At 49.4% G+C, this 17337-nt stretch overlaps 1 protein-coding gene across 30 annotated transcripts in view; it reads right to left on the bottom strand.

The window, feature by feature from the left end:
* clasp2 (cytoplasmic linker associated protein 2) overlaps nt 1–17337 on the bottom strand; it is a 582371-nt gene that overhangs the window by 461221 nt on the left and 103813 nt on the right. For all 30 annotated transcript variants that reach the window (XM_038809903.1, XM_038809905.1, XM_038809907.1 and 27 more), the window contains exon 7: nt 13534–13604. In XM_038809903.1, coding sequence (XP_038665831.1) covers nt 13534–13604 — 71 coding nt within the window. The remainder of the gene's footprint in view (nt 1–13533; nt 13605–17337) is intronic.

Below are 17337 nucleotides of genomic sequence, written 5' to 3'. Positions count from 1 at the left end.
GCCACGCAGTAAAGTTTGCATAAGGAGTATAGTGGGAGTTTGCGGGGCCCGGTATTGAGGACTATTGTGCAATTGTTGTTTATCCTTACTGATTCTGGTTTACGGGTCAGGACGTGGAGGATCCAGTTGCAGAGGGAGGAGCCAAATCTTGGAGTTTTGATATGAGCTTGGCTGGGATTGTGGTGCTGAAGGCAGATTTGTACTCAATGAATAGGGGTCTGACGTAGGAGTCCTTGTTGTCGAGAGTGCTCCAGGGCTGAGTGTAGGGAGGTGGTGTCTGCTGTGGACCAGTTGTGGCAGCATACGAATTGCAGTGGATCAAGGAATTCTGGGGTATGGAGTAGATGTGTCTCCTGATCAATGTCTCAAAGCACTTCATAATGATAGATGTCAAGGCCACCAGACGGTAGACATTGATGCACATTGCCTGGTTCTTCTTTGGAACCAATATAATGGTGGTCTTCTTTAAGCAAGTAGGAACCTCGTGTTGGAGTAGATAGTTATTATTGTAGGAGTAGATGGTTATTAATGTGTTCAACTGCTGCGGTCAGCAGCAGATGTTGTGGAACTAAGTTAAAGTATATGTGAAAAGAACACGAGTTTAGTTACTCAGTAACAGACATCGCAGAAAACACAATAGGTTGTATGTGATTAAGACATAAACCCAATCAATGGGAGATAAACCCAATCAAAGGGGGTAATGTCCCACTGCGACAAATTAGAACCAATTCCTGTAATAAACTGACACTCTCACAGCCCTGCCTCTGAAAGGAATAATAAAAATTGTGAAAGTGTCAGCATTGAAGAGAAGTGATACCAGTTTGTATCATTGAAGACTGAATAAAGTTTTGTCCGATTGTACCACAACTCCGGCTCAAGTCTTGTGAGTATAACACTTGGAATGGAGTATGTAGAGGTTGAAGATGTCCGCGAATATGTCCGCCAGTTGATCCACGCAGAATATGAGTGCATGACTGGAAACTCCATCAGGACCCATTACTTTCCGAGGGTTTACTTTCAAGACGGCTGATGTGACTTTGGAAACTGTGACAGTAGATATCAGTGTGTCTGAGGCTGCTGGGGCAGTTGAAAACGGTTTGTTGGTTCCCTGCTCGAAACAAGCATGGAATGCATTGTTCACCGGAGAGGGGTGCACTGCTGCCAGAGGTTCTACTCGGCTTTGCTTTGTAGCCCGATATGTTGTTTAAACCTTGCCACAACCGACGAGAGGAATGGTGAGTGGAATGGTCGCAGTGAGACAATGATTGCAGGAGCAGTCAATTCAAACGAGGATGGAGCTGCGCTTCCCAGCCAGTGCCAGGGCTGGCGCTCCCCCAGAGACGCAAGCACTGACCGGGAGGGCAGTCGTCTCAACAGCCTTTGCGCCCGAGACGAGCCACGACACAACGACACAGGGGACGGACACGCAGGGGACGGACACGCAGCACACAATGACACAGGAGACGGGCACACAGGAATCCAACACACAGCACAACACGCCATAGGAGTTAGGGTCCGATGATGACATAGACTTTCGTCACTGCTATCTCCTAGACCCTCCACCATCGCAGAGACTATCAACTCAGCCCTGCAGCCGGGTGTGAATGGTTGCGCCAGAATGAAAGATTCATGCACACGGGCCTATTGTCCGCTGGTGGCCACAGGGTGACATGCACCCCTTTGATTACCCCCTGAACCATGGGTATCCTGGCGACGACAGCGAACCCCACTGCCCGGGCAACCTGGTGGGCGCGGTATGTGCTGGTCCGCAAGGGCATACAGGGCGTCAGTGACGGCACGGATGCACCTTTGCATCGATGCCTGCGAGATACCGGACAGCTCCCCACTCGGTGACTGGAACCACCCTGTTGCATAGACATTCAGGGCGACCGTCACCTTGACGGCCACCGGGAAGGGTGTCGTACCCCAGTCCATATGGTGCCAGGTGTGCCATCGTGTGGCAGATATGGGTGACTGTTTACCGGCTCATCCGCAGTCTCCTCCTGCATGCCCAGTTCGGAGGTTCCTGGAAGGACATGCAGCATCGGTACGCACGAGACTGCATCAGGCGCCTCCGTGGCAACACCTCCTCCTCCCCTTCCTCCTCATCATCATAGTTTCCCTGTGGCTCCCCCTCATCTTGTCCCTCCTCCTCCTCTCCAAGCCGCATGCGCTCAGATGCTCAGGGATGCATGTAGGGCAGTGGCCCAGCCACAGCAGTCAACATCGCAGGGTATTGCCCAAACATTATGGGGTGAGAGGACACAAAATGTCATCATGGCGTATACACCCGTCCATGAGCAGGTGCCATGGGCTACATCAGGGGTGGGCAAACTACGGCCCGCGGGCCGCATGCGGCCCGCCAAAGGTATTTCTGCGGCCCACCAAGTCATTAAAAAAAAAAAAAAAAAATTTTTTTTTTTTAATTTTTTTTTTTTTTTTTTAATTTTTTTTTTAAGGTTAATGGGGGGGGCTGTTGGGTTACTTACTGGTATAGGGTGGATACGTTGACTTGAGTAGGGTGATCATTGCTCGGCACAATGTCGAGGGCCGAAGGGCCTGTTCTGTGCTGTACTGTTCTATGTTCTATATGAGGCGCCCAGAATCATAACCGGGTGAAGTAATTATTTTACTTAATATACTATGCGGCCCTTTGTGAATTGTGAATTTCTGAATGTGGCCCTTGCACGGAAAAGTTTGCCCACCCCTGGGCTACATGGTCGCCCCGGTTGGCAGCGCTCGCCACAGCCACGCATGCCCCCCACCACGTTGGTGCCTCCGCTCCCGTCACCTTTCCCTCCTGCCAGGGCCACCAGCCACACCCCCCCCCCCCCAACAGCAGCCACGGCCCAGAGTGGGTGCCCATCAACATGGCGCCGTAATGGCATCTGTTGCGTGGGCACCGACCTGTCATGGCGGGGGTTCTCGACCATTTAGCCTGTCTCACCACAACCCGAGATCCTCCCACGTTGACCCCAACTCCTCCAGCTGCCGCAACAGCCACTGCAACAGGTTGATGATTTTTTTTTATATGTGGTTCGAACCGAGGTGAGGGGCTCCCGTAGCGGTGGAGAACAGGGAAGGGAAGGGAAAGGACGCGCACACCCCCCCCCCCAACAAAACAAACCGGTCACCGAGGGATCCTCGGCGGCGGCGGGAGAGGCCCAAGCGGCGGCAGCGGGAGAGGCCCAAGCGGCGGCAGCAGCAGCGGCGGGAGGGGCCCAGGCGGCGGCGGCAGCAGGAGCAGCGGCAGGAGAGGCCCGGGCGGTGGCAGAGCGGAGCGGCGTCTACATCCCCCCCCCCCAAAGGGCCGGAGCGGAGTCTCCCCCCCCCCCCCCCAAACAGGCCCGGAGCGGCGTCTCCCCCCCCCCCCCCCCAGCAGGCCCGGAGCGGAGTCTCCACATACACACACACACCCCCCCCCCCCCCAAAAAAAACCCGGCAGCAGCCACCACGTGGCAAGAACAAAGGACTGGACAGACTCCTCTCACTCTCTCTCCTGCGTGAGAGAGGTAGGGGAAAAGTGAGGGGGGGGAGAAAAAAAAAAAGAGGACTTTTATTTTAAAAAAAGAACACTGTTAAAGAGAAAGGGGGAGGAATATATATATTATTTTCTCTTTCTCTACACCCACTCCCATCAAAGCAAGCCCACCTGAGGGGAGTTGCATAAAAGGAGGTGGGAGAAAATAATTAATAAACAAATAAATAAAATAAAAATCGGGCATCGAAAAAGGGGGAACAGAAAAACAAGGGGAGAAGAAAAGATGAAAGGGAAGGGGGAGAAAAAAACGCCAGAAGGGAGCCAAGGGAAAGGGGGCACCAAAAGCAGGCGGGACAAAAGGCAAGCCAGCTCACGCGAGCGGATTAGCACACGAAGCAGCGGGACGGATGTACCGCCGCATCAAAAAGAGCCGGACAGACAGGTGCCCTCTCCCCTGGGGTTAGAGGGGGGCGTGAATTGGAAGGAAGCCTTTACTGAGGTGGTGAGGGAGCAGCTGCAGGCAATCAAGGCAGAGTTGAAAGCAGACGCAGAGGCCGCAGCACAGGCAGCAGTGGCCAGGGCCATGTCAGGGGTGCAGCAGGCTCTGACCAGATTGGAGGAGAAAGTGGAAGCTCAAGGGAAGAAACTGGAAGCTCAAGGGGGAAACTGGAAGCCCATGAGGCAACCATTAAGGAGCTAGAGAAAGCAGCGACAGACATGAGCGACCGGGTCACGGCCCTAGAAAGGGAAGTGGCGAGTCTGGGCGCAACGCAGGGGAGCCTGAAGGGCAGGGTAGACGACCAAGAAAACAGCTTGAGAAGGCAAAATGTTAGGATAGTGGGCCTGCCATATGGGACCGAGGGTAGAAACCCCACAAAATACGAGGCTGCAATGCTGGGCAACTTAGTGGGCAGGAAAGCTTTCCCCACCCCACCGGATCTGGACAGAGCACATCGGTCGCTGCGCCCGAAGCCCAAGGAAGGGGATCAACCGAGAGCAGTCATAGCCAAACTGCACCGGTACCGGGATAGGGAGGCAATCCTGCGCTGGGCCAAGGAAAATAGAGCCAGCAAATGGGACGGGCACACCATCCGAATATATGAAGACCTTGGAGTGGATATATCTAAGAAACGGGCTGAGTTTAACAGAGCGAAAGCGGCTCTCTACAGGAACAAAGTGCGTTTTGGTATGCTGTACCCAGCGAAGCTCTGGGTCACATACCAAAACAAGGAATATTTCTTTACAGCCCCTGCTGAGGCGAATAGATTCGTCGAGGAGCACGGGCTGGAAGAACAGCAGGGGGGGGTAGGGACGAGAGGCCCCTGGCAAGGAGCAACGACACGCCAATGGGTAGGATGGGGGAAGAGCAGGCAGAAAAACGTAGAGGCCAGGTAGAGGAGAAGCGAGACAACAACCTCCGAGAGGGGAGCCACCGTAATAGCAGGAAAGCTAGCACCGGGGGCACGCAACAAAGCAGGGCCGCTGCGCACCCCCAACAGGGGGGGAAGGCGCCAGGCAGGGGAGGGGGGAGATCACCCACCAAAGTCGGAAGAGCAAACGGGGACAGGAATAGGGTATAGAGGAGCAAAGGAGGGGTATACAGGGGAGGAGGGTAGAGGGAGAGACCGGGGGGGCACACAGGGAGGGGAAAGGTAGGGTCAAAGGGACAAACGAGGCCAGAAAAGGAACAGGGCTACAAAGTACCACAACCAAGGGCTCGGAACAAGGAACCGCTGCAAGCACCCACCCAGTACGGTCTGTGGGCAAAGGGGCCCCCCAGAGTGCAGGGGACTACCCGCGTGGCGGACACACAGTGGACGGCCATGGCGGGTGCCCCCAAGACAAGGGGAAACCCCGGAGCGCAGAGACCCGAACGCATGGGGAGAGCAGTGGTAGCGGCCATCCTGGACGGCCCCCTAACAAAGGGAAACCCCGGAGGGCAGGGGCTCGTCCACCAGACAAACATGGTTAATCCCACAGGAACGAGGGGGCAGAAGCCCCCCACCAGGATAATCACCTGGAACGTAAGGGGACTTAACGGCCCAGTGAAGAGATCCAGAGTCCTCACCCACCTCAGAAATATGAGGGCCGACATAGTCTTCCTCCAAGAGACGCATCTGAGGGAGCAGGACCAACTGCGGGTAAGAAAGGGCTGGGTGGGACAAACCTACCATTCCTGCTATGGGACAAGGGCCAGGGGGGTGGCGATACTGATCGGCAAGAGGACAATGTTTAGGGCGACAAAGACGGTTACAGACCCAGGGGGGCGATATGTCATGGTCAGCGGGGCCCTGGATGGGGCGCCGGTAGTCCTAGTCAACGTGTACGCGCCCAACTGGGACGACACGAGCTTCATCCAAAAGACCATGGCAGAAATCCCGGACATAGCGACGCATCGACTAATCATGGGGGGGGACTTCAACTGTGTACAGGACCCAAAGACGGACAGATCAAACCCCAAAACGGGGAAAACCTCAAACATGGCAAGGGAACTCGGTCACTTTATGGAGCAGATGGGAGCTGTGGACCCCTGGAGGTTCGCCCACCCGGGGGAGAAAGAATTCTCCTTCTTCTCCCCAGTACACAACGTGTTCTCCAGAATTGACTTCTTTGTGGTGGGGAAAACGGTGCTTCCAGGGATAGACAAGGTGGAATACTCCGCAATTGTGATATCAGACCACGCCCCACACTACATGGACGTGCGGCTGGAGACGGGAAGGGCCCAGCGCCCCACATGGAGGTTGGACGGTGCCTTACTAGGTGACAAGGCCTTCAGCGAAAGGATAGCGCGGGCCATAGCGGAGTACACGGAGAACAACCAAAACGGGGAGGTATCATCCTCCACGTTCTGGGAAGCGCTTAAGGCCGTAATAAGAGGGGAAATCATTGCCTTCAAAGCGCAAAGAGATAGGGAGGAAAGGGTGGCTGGGCAGAAGCTGGTCGACTCCATACTGGAGGTAGACCGTAAATACTCCGAGGCCCCAACCGTAGAGCTCCTGGCGGAGAGAAAAGAACTACAAAGGAACTTTGACCTGCTCTCCACCAGGAAAGCAGTACACCAACTCCGCCAGGCACGCGGGGCCCTGTACGAACACGGAGACAAAGCCAGCCGCCTGTTGGCACACCAGCTGAGAAAGCAGGCAGCCACCAGAGAAATTGGGCAAATCAGGGGTACCAGAGGCATGTTGGAAACAGAACCAGAGAGGATTAACAAAACCTTCAAGGCCTTCTACCAAGAGCTGTACACCTCAGAGCCCCCAACGGGGAAGGCTGGGATGAACCGGTTCCTTGATGGACTGGTCATACCAGTCGTGGGAGAGGGAAGGAAACGGGACCTGGAAGCACCACTAGCATGGGAGAGATCATGGACAGTATCAGCTCCATGCAGACGGGGAAGGCGCCGGGACCGTACGGATTCCCGGCGGACTTCTACAAAAAATTTGCGACAGCGCTGGCCCCGCACCTGCGGGAGATGTTCACAGACTCGCTAGCTAGGGGTACACTGCCACCCACGTTAGCACAGGCCTCAATCTCGCTGATACCTAAGAAAGGCAAAGACCCAACGGAATGTGGGTCATACAGACCCATATCTCTGCTGAACGCAGACGCCAAAATACTGGCCAAAATCCTAGCCAAAAGGCTAGAAGACTGTGTACCTGAGGTGGTCACAGAGGACCAGACGGGCTTCGTCAAAGGTAGACAGCTCACCTCGAACATCAGGCGCCTGCTGAACGTGATAATGACCCCCTCCGGGGAGAGAACACAAGAGGTGATCGTCTCCCTGGACGCAGAAAAGGCCTTCGACAGAGTCGAATGGAAATACCTCATAGAGGTACTGGAGCGGTTCGGGCTTGGAACAGGGTTCACCGCGTGGGTAAAACTCCTATACAACGCCCCCATGGCGAGTGTACGGACCAACAATACCAACTCCCAATACTTCCAGCTGCACAGGGGCACCAGACAAGGATGCCCACTGTCCCCACTGCTGTTCGCACTAGCAATCGAACCGCTGGCAATTGCGCTCAGGGCAGCAAAAAATTGGAGGGGGATCCGAAGGGGAGGCAGAGAGCACAGAGTCTCACTCTATGCAGACGATCTGCTCCTCTACATCTCGGACCCACAAAGCAGCATGGACGGAATCATCGCGCTCCTGAAAGAGTTTGGAGCCTTCTCGGGCTACAAACTCAACATGAGCAAAAGCGAGATCTTCCCAGTACACCAGCAAGGGGGGGGCACTAAAGGGGCTGCCGTTCAAACAAGCCCGACATAAATTCCGCTACCTGGGGATCCAAATAGCCCATGACTGGAAAGGGATCCACAAATGGAACCTCACCAGCCTGGCGGAGGAAGTAAAAAAGGACCTGCAAAGATGGAACACACTCCCACTCTCCCTCGCAGGAAGAGTCCAGACGATCAAAATGAACGTATTGCCCAGGTTCCTCTTCCTGTTTATATCCATTCCGATCTACATCCCCAAGGCCTTCTTCATAGCGCTGGACAAACTTATCATGGCGTTCGTATGGGGGGGTAAAAATGCTAGGATCCCAAAGAAGGTCCTACAGAAAACAAAATCCAGGGGGGGGCTAGCCCTCCCGAATCTACAATTCTACCACTGGGCGGCAACAGCCGAGCGAGTAAGGGGATTGATCCAGGAGCCAGAAGCCGAGTGGGTGCGTACGGAGGAGGCCTCCTGCATGGGGACCTCCCTCCGGGCCCTCGCCACGGCAGCACTCCCATCCCCACCCAAAAAACACTCCAGCAGCCCAGTGGTGACAGCCACCCTCCAGTCCTGGAACCAACTGCGGCAGCAATTTGGCCTGAACAAAATGTCGGACAAGGCTCCCATCTGCAACAACCATAGGTTCAAACCAGCACTGACTGACGCCACCTTCAAAAGGTGGAGACAGGACGGGGGGACACTGACAGTCAGGGACCTATACACGGACGACAGGGTCGCAACACTGGACGAACTGACAGAGAAATTTCAGCTAGCTGGGGGGAACGAGCTACGGTACCTGCAGCTCAAAAACCTCCTACGAAAGGAGACAATGACGTACCCACAACCGCCACGACAGACACTACTGGAAGACCTACTGGACGCAAGTATCCTAGAGAAAGGGAACTGTAGTGACATGTATGGCCGACTGGTAGATAAGGACGACACCGTACTGGACGCAACAAGAAGGAAATGGGAGGACGACCTGGGGATGGAGATAGGGTGGGGACTCTGGAGCGAAGCACTGCATAGGGTCAACTCCACCTCCACGTGCGCAAGGCTCAGCCTGACGCAACTAAAAGTGGTACATAGAGCCCACTTAACGAGAAACCGTATGAGTAGGTTCTTCCCGGAGGTGGAGGACAGATGTGAGCGGTGCCAAAGAGGCCCGGCCAACCACGCCCACATGTTCTGGTCTTGCCCCAGACTTGTGGAGTACTGGACAGCCTTCTTCGAGGCTATGTCCAAAGTGGTGGGGGTGAGGGTGGAGCCATGCCCGATAGTGGCGGTCTTCGGGGTTTCAGACCAGCCAGATCTATTCCTGGGGAGGAGGGCGGACGCCCTTGCCTTTGCCTCCCTGATCGCCCGCCGTAGAATCCTGTTTGGCCGGCGGTCAGCAGCAACGCCCAGAGCTGCAGACTGGCTGTCCGACCTCTCGGATTCTCCCCAAATGGAGAAAATCAAATTCGCCATCCGAGGGTCGGACGACGGCTTCCACAGAACGTGGGAGCCATTCATGCAATTGTTCCGGGACCTGTTTGTGGCCAACGTACAAGAGGAAGAATAGTCGGGGGAAGGTAGCCGGCAGGGAGGCGGGGGGGGGGGGGCTACGGGCTCGTTACGGGGGTTTGATGGCAAGCTAAGGCCCAAAACCAAACTAAATAAATGCCAATAAACATGTTGGGGAATGTAAAATATGTATGCCGGCAAAGAGGGGGAGGCCACAGTTATTACTACGAAGATGCTCACCTGTAAATATATATGTTAATTTTTGCGTGTTTTTTTTTCTCTCTCTAACAATTTGTAATTTGTTCAATATAAAACATGAAAACTGAATAAAAAACATTTATAAAAATATGTGGTTCGAACCACGGCATATTGGCATGGTAAATAAGGTTGGTGAGCTACAGATACAAGTAGACACATAGACATCAGTGTTGTGGTGAAAACAGTGACTTAACTCACAGCAAACATGGCTACATACCAAATATCCAAAGCATCAGTAAAAAGGAGAATATTTGAGTGCTGGAGTTAGTGGATATCCTGGAGAAATTCCAAACAAAATCTATATAAAGTTCGAGTTAAACAGTAGAGGTGCCATCAGACTACTGGGTGCATTCAATACGTTAATGTGAAAGAACGAGAAAAATTTGCAGGGATATTACGAAAAGGTGCAAAAACTCTGGAGGGTTATTAATCGAGGACTTTGCACCATGAGGAGAATTAAAACACAACAGAAAGAGGAGTTTCCGTGTTCAAGCAAATTTTCTTTACCAGTACATTTCCAGCCCAACAAGGGAGGAGGTATTGCTGGATCTTGTTCTGGAGAATAAGGTGGATCAAGTAAATCATGGATCATGCTCATAAATCTTTTATGCATGCTTTCTGAAGTCTTCTCATCTTTTCCAAACTGCGCTGCCCAGAATTGGACACTCTAATTTAGGCCATACCACCATTTGTTAAATATTTATCATAATTCCCTTGTTTTTTCATTTTATGTCTCTATATCTGAGGCCCAAGATTCCTCATACCTCCCAAACCACTTTCTGAATCTGCCCTGCGCTTTCAATGATTTGTGCACATACAATCCCAGGTCTTTCTAAATCTTACACTTGCAACTATAGGAAAAGGGTAGTAGTGTGATGACAAACTCCTTCTGGCACAGACTTGCTGGGTTGAATGGCTTCTTTCTGTGCTGAAACCATTCTATTAATCGAACCCTGCAATTCAGTCTTCTTCAACTAAGTGTTCCCTCACCCCACATGCCCCCACACAACCAGAGCCTTGGCACCTTCTCGCCAAATGGTTTGCTGATTGGAAAATTCCCCCCTAACTTCATGCTACATTCGCACCACTGAGACAGAAAGGCCATTGGGAGTTTGAACTTCTCATTTTACATTTCTTATTTAATTGAATGTTTCGGCCTTAAAAATGTGGTCTCCCCTTTCGGTCTTCCATTCTGAATTGGAGAAATTTCATCAATTCCAAGTTGGGACCCAATTCACTAATTTGAGGATAAAGTGCCAGCCAAAGACACCTTTAATTACAATTTCAGGACACTAGATAGTAGAGGATCTTCAGAAAGCTAACTACATTCTACCATAGTACCTTTTTAAAAAAGTATTGTTTGCACCTTCCTTGGTGCCATGAAGCACACTGCTGTTATCTTCAAGGGTATCCCAACTTGTAACACTGGTTTGTGATGGTGTATCATTTTGTTTTGGTGTGAGAAGACAAGTGAAACCCCATTAATGGTCCGGTAACAATTATTAAAGACCTCTTAGTAAAGAAAAGACAAATTCACACAAACAGGGAAAGTCTACTCTCTCGCAATTATGTATGAATGACTGAACACAATTTATATAGAACGTACCCTTGTTACCAAATATGCTTACAATACCTGAAACTACTTCCCCTGTTCCCCAAACAACAGCCACATTGAATAACCAGCTATACTTACAACATGATACAGGGATGATATTCGATCTGGGAACAGTCTTTCCCTGGTCCCGCAGATATTTTAAAATTGCTGTTAAAAAAAGGTTTTATGCACTGCCTTGGTTTAAGATTGAGAACCTGGTCTGCTGTAAACTTGGCCTTCTGGCTGGGTGGCTGGAACCTAACTTTCTTCTTTCTGAGACGGCTAATGTTAATTGCCTGTCTTGCTTCTCAGATTCTGGGCAATTAAATCTTTGTTGTTATTGGATTATGCTTTATTTGTTGTTATTGGATTATGTATTGAGCTGTCTGCCCCATCAACTTCCTTGACTATACATTAACATATGTATATTTCAGGGACCTTTCCAATCGTCTAAGCGCTGTTCTGCTCCTCCATAAACTATTCACACTTGATTATCTAAACTGCCATTCTATACTTCTTAAATGGGAGAGAGTCATACCAATTCAGGCTGTTTGAATACTGTCTGCAACTGTCTCCAGGCAGAGTCATGACACTCGGTCATACTGTTCAATCACAGCAGCACTGAGTGTTGAAGCATGCCCACCTGTCTGGCAATGACAGGATAAAATGACATTGCTTTGAACCTTGAATTACACTACTATTGCATTTTGCAGCAATTACCGCACATGTGGTGACAGTCAATGGGAAATTGTTCAATCTATTCCACCACCAATGCAATGAGATCCTGGAAAACATGGGTCATTTTCCACATCTTGGAAGCCTCACCCTGATGAAGGCAGGCGCAGACAACAAAATTCATCACCGCCACCAATGTACCAATTCAGCTTTCAGCCAACTGTGAAACAGTATTTGAGAACCAGGATCTCAAACCAAGACTAAGGTCATGATTTACCAGACAGCAGTGATCCCCAAGCTCCTATACAACCGACAGGCACCTCTAAGCACTAGACAAGTACTAGAAATGGTGCCTTCATAGGATGCTCCAAATTTGGTTGCCAGGAAGCTGTTTCATCAGCAGCATCCTTTCCAAAGTCAACATGCCCAGCATTGAGGTGCTCAGCACTGAAAACCAGCTCTGCCCAACATCAGACTCCCAAAACAATTCTTATATGTTGCAAGTAAGCTTTGACCAAGAGTGACTGAGACTCAAAATGTTAGCTCCCTTTTCTCTCCACAGATATGGTCAGACCTGATGAGATTGTCCAGTATTTTCTGTTTTTGTCCTATAATACTTTCTTTATTCAAATTTGGATGTAGCAGAAGACTCCAAGAGAACAGCAGAAATGCTTTACGAATGTCCTCAAATCATCCCTGGAGAGTCAAAACATGCTTGCCAACTCTTGTGAGTGACCATGGATTTGTCAAGAACACAGAGGTGAAGTTGAGGAATCGGAGATGGCGTATGAACCTTGAAACAGCTCATCGACCTTCCCCTCGAAACACAAATTGCCTCGCCTGGGGTACAAACCATTGATTGCACATTGGACTTATTAGCCATCTCAGAACCCATTGAACCAGAGAGGAAACAAGTCGTCCTTGATCTAGAAAGACTGCCTCAGATGACATTTCAACAGGCTGCAGAAATTGCACTTTCCAAATAAACTGCGGGCATATCTTGACCTCTAAGTGGACCAAACAGAAATCTGGTCCAAATCTCCAAATCCTTGTGTTGCAAATAAATGTTAGCATAATAAAATCATAACATCTTTTGGAAAAACTTCCCCACAATTTCAGTCACAATGGAACAATATTATCTTTAATCTTCAATTCTCACGGTCACACATTAAACAACACAAACCCAGCTACATGCTTATTTTCTACTGCCACACATTTTTGTTACCATTTTGACCGATGCATAGCGTAATTGAACTCCTCTATTTTCTTCTACAATGTGGTCCATTAATTTTAAGTTTAACTGGCTGCGATACAAATATTATACTTCAAATTTAATTTTATGCTTTGCTTCGAAAACAATCATTGGATTTCAAAAGTAATCAGTAGCGTGAAGAATTTAGAAATATTCCAAACACGATACTATTTAAAAAATACTATTTAAAAAATACAAACTACCACTGGCAAGGAAATGAAAATACTGCTCACTTGCAAATCAGTTTGTTTATGTTGACGTGTCGTGCATCAAGCAGTGTAAAACTAGAGTAACTCCACAAAGGATCGATTAACTTTTTTCTACATCGCAAAGTTCATCAAAATGTTGTTTTTAAAATCCCAGCAGTGTTGTTTAGATATAAAGAAAGATGGTCGCATATCCAAAACTGCATAGAGGTACAGAATTTCTGCATAATTGCACTAAATTGACACATTAAAAAAAAATGCGCTCAATTTTGACACAATTATACCATAATCGAACAAAAATGAAACCTACAAAGAATTAGCGCTTGCATTCCATTTACTTACCATGGCTGAAACTCAAAATCATGTTCCCAGACTTCTGCACTTCATCAAACTTTCCAAACAGTGTTTGTAATCTAAAAACAATTCAACTGACATTATTACATATACAGAATAACTCCCAATATTTAGTAGAACGCTGAAAATAGTGAAACAAACAGCTGCTTTGCACATTGTTTACAAAAAACAATAGGCCATGTTCTGCTTTGGACATTTTAAGATGAAATGCAATTGAAATATCATTTGTACAAGTGAACATGTTGAGATAATTTCACTGCAATCCTCCATATATTATTATTTTTTAAAAATCACTGAAGCAGCCATTTTTCAATAATTCTTTACAGCATTTATTACATACAAATCCTCGTTGACCTTTTTGCTTGCTAGGGAACATTTAAATCATAATAAATAACTAAACAACCATACAGTCACTCAAGAAATGTTTTTTTATTTTTATTTCATATTTTGACCAATTTACTCTTGCCCGACGAACATATCAGGGATGCATCATAGCTCGCAGAGGCAATGGCAAGAGCAAATAAACAAATTCCAAGGTTTAGACTTTCAAAGCACAAGGATGTGAGGAATCTTATGCAAATCGAAATAAAAACATATATTCAGAAGAGAATGGAACTAAAAGAGCAAAAAGATAACCACTCAAGGAAAATCACTGAAAAGAACCAAAATCAAGCTCGTTACGTCACATTTTGTCAAATTAAGCAGTGCACTGCCACCAAGTGTTGTAAATCACCAACTCTACTGAAATTCTCAAAAAAGACACATTTCTGATTTGTCAGGAAGATGAGGAGGTTAGCAATAGCTTTTGGTTTTTTTTAAAAAAGAATACTAAGGTCAGGATATAATGGACAAATCTTGCCTCACATGTGGGGAAGTTAGCAGAATGCACTTAAGTCAATAAATTGTTGAGCATTTATACTCCAGAAGCTATTCAAAATAACACATCACCACCACTTTATCCCAGGGCACGATCTAATTGCCGCATTGCTCCCAGCGCGGATCCGTACTTAAGGGCATTTTGCTAGCCGGCTACATCCCAGGAGGGGCCCAAATTGGGAACCCCGACGAGCGGTTTGCGATCTAAATCGGCCCGTACCCGTTGGTAGGTTGTATATCCTGCCCAAACGTGGAGAGAAACCGATAACTACCAATCAAGGGCAATCTCCCTTAACGAGATGGCAGCCCTATCTAATAGTCTCCCGGGATCTAACTAGTTCTCCGGTGAAGGATCACGCGGGCTCCAATTAACACTCCTTTTTTTAAATGGGAACCAAGCACAATGGCTGCCGAGGGGATCGGAGGAGGCGAATAGCCGTGTTAGTTTTCGACATGCAGCCCAGGGGCACTGGAGCTGCCGTCCCAGTGCTGGAAAGACGGGAGGGGTGGAAGAGGGCTCAGTGCCTGGAGGTCCCAGAGGCCAACCCGAAAATCATGGAGGTCAGTGGCGTGCAGAGGGGGGGACCGACGGTGCGCTGGCCCCGGGCATCAATTGGATGGGGGCAGCAGCGTGAAGAGAACGGAGCGCGCACCGCGGTCGGCCAGAGCGCGCCTGCGCACCGCGGTCGGCCGGAGCCCGCCTGCGCACCGCGGTCGGCTGGAGCCCGCCTGCGCACTGCGGTTGGCCGGAGCCCGGCTGCGCACCGCGGTCGCCGCTGGTGAAGAGGCGGCTTTGCACTCGGCGGCTGGAGCGTGAACAAAAAGGGCGCGAATTCTCCCGAATCAACGGAAATCAATGCCACCATGGGTGAGTTTTATTTATTCTTAATCTTTATCTTTTGATCCATTTTTAAACTCTTCTCAGCACCCTCTCTATAGTTGTCAACTTACTAAACTGTCAGTGCCCAGAATTTGACATTTGGGCCAGGGGCACCCATTTGGGACAGAACCAGTATTTTATGAAGATTCATCATGGCCTCTTAACTTTTGCCCTCTTACCCTTTATACTTAAAGCCCAGGGTCCTATAAATGGGAGATTCTCAGAGACAGGGGCAGCACGGTAGCATGGTGGTTAGCATAAATGCTTCACAGCTCCAGGGTCCCAGGTTCGGTTCCCGGCTGGGTCACTGTCTGTGCGGAGTCTGCACGTCCTCCCCGTGTGTGCGTGGGTTTCCTCTGGGTGCTCTGGTTTCCTCCCACAGTCCAAAGATGTGCGGGTTAGGTGGATTGGCCATGCTAAATTGCCCGTAGTGTCCTAAAAAGTAAGGTTAGGGGGGGTGGGGTTGTTGGGTTACGGGTATAGGGTGGATACGTGGGTTTGAGTAGGGTGATCATTGCTCGGCACAACATCGAGGGCTGAAGGGCCTGTTCTGTGCTGTATTGGTCTATGTTCTATGTTCTACTTGACTGCAAGCTGCTGGAGCTCGGATCTTGAACAGAGCTTTATATCTGGATTTGGGGACCCTTTATGCACTGGCATAGTGCACAAACAGGCCCCACATGACCAGGGTTTTGTGAAGAAGAAGGGATCTGGAAATGTGTCGACTGTGAAAATTATATTTGTGGAAATTGGGTGAAGTAATGCCGGTGTTTGATGAGACTTGGTGCTAAAGCTTTAGAGAAATGAAGATGGAATTTGATTTGAAGAAGTTCAACGTTTTGAAGGATATTGTGGCTGAAATGAATGCGATACGTGCTGAATGGGCTGACTGAGAAATGTGTGAGATATGTCTTTGTATCTGCTATGTGTAATTTATCGGTCATATTATTGCAATTTTCCTGTTAATTCATGTTTAATTTACGTTGATTTTGGTGTGATTGCTAATATAAAAGTGAAGTCTTGTATATTGGTCTTAGTTGGGTTGTTTGTAGTTTGTTTCCACAAGGGTCATAACAGTATTTCCATGACTTTGCTGCTCTTATCCTTCTCCATGGGGGTTGCAGAGGAGGGAGGCACAACTTTCGAGACATAACATCTCACCCATTGCTGCAAAGCAAAATGACTGAAGAAGAGAACAATATCCCTAGAATCCCAGCGCTAAGGGGAAATTGACTAACTCTTACAGCGCAATTTAACCTCAGGCAGCCGTCCTATACCTTAGAGATGACCTAGAGGCAGCTTGGGGCCTGTCGTGAAGGTGAGTGAGTGCCTTTAAATTTGCTTACCTTTCACCGGGAGCAGGGTTTGAGGGAATATCAGGTAAGCTCTTCGTTTCTTTTTCTTCTTCTTGTTTTTTTTTAAATCTAGAGGTGATGTCAGGGAAGGCAGTACAATGCTCCTCCTGCAGAATGTTTGAGGTGAGGGACACCGTCAGTGTCCCTGCTGATTTCATCTGTGGGAAGTGCACCCAACTCCAGCTCCTCAAAAACCGTGTTAGGGACCTGGAGCTTGAGCTGGATGAACTTCGGATCATTCGGGAGGCAGAAGGGGTCATAGATAGGAGCTTCAGGGAAGTAGTTACACCAAAGACTGGAGATAGATGGGTAACTGTAAGAGGGACTGGGAAGAAGCAGTCAGTGCAGGGACCCCCTGCGGTCGTTCCCCTGAGTAACAAGTATACCGTTTTGGATACTTGTGGGGGGGACGACTTACCAGGGGTAAGCCATGGGGTACGGGCCTCTGGCACGGAGTCTGTCCCTGTTGCTCAGAAGGGAAGGGGGGAAAGGAGTAGAACATTAGTAATTGGGGACTCAATAGTCAGGGGCACAGATAGGAGATTTTGTGGGAGCGAGAGAGACTCACGTTTGGTATGTTGCCTCCCAGGTGCAAGGGTACGTGATGTCTCGGATCGTGTTTTCCGGGTCCTTAAGGGGGAGGGGGGGCAGCCCCAAGTCGTAGTCCACATTGGCACTAAC

The sequence above is a fragment of the Scyliorhinus canicula genome, chromosome 10 (genome assembly GCF_902713615.1).
Source record: "Scyliorhinus canicula chromosome 10, sScyCan1.1, whole genome shotgun sequence".
In the NCBI taxonomy this organism is placed as follows: domain Eukaryota; kingdom Metazoa; phylum Chordata; class Chondrichthyes; order Carcharhiniformes; family Scyliorhinidae; genus Scyliorhinus; species Scyliorhinus canicula.
Note: the sequence above shows the minus strand (reverse complement) of the source record. Positions and strands in the feature narration are given on the sequence as shown.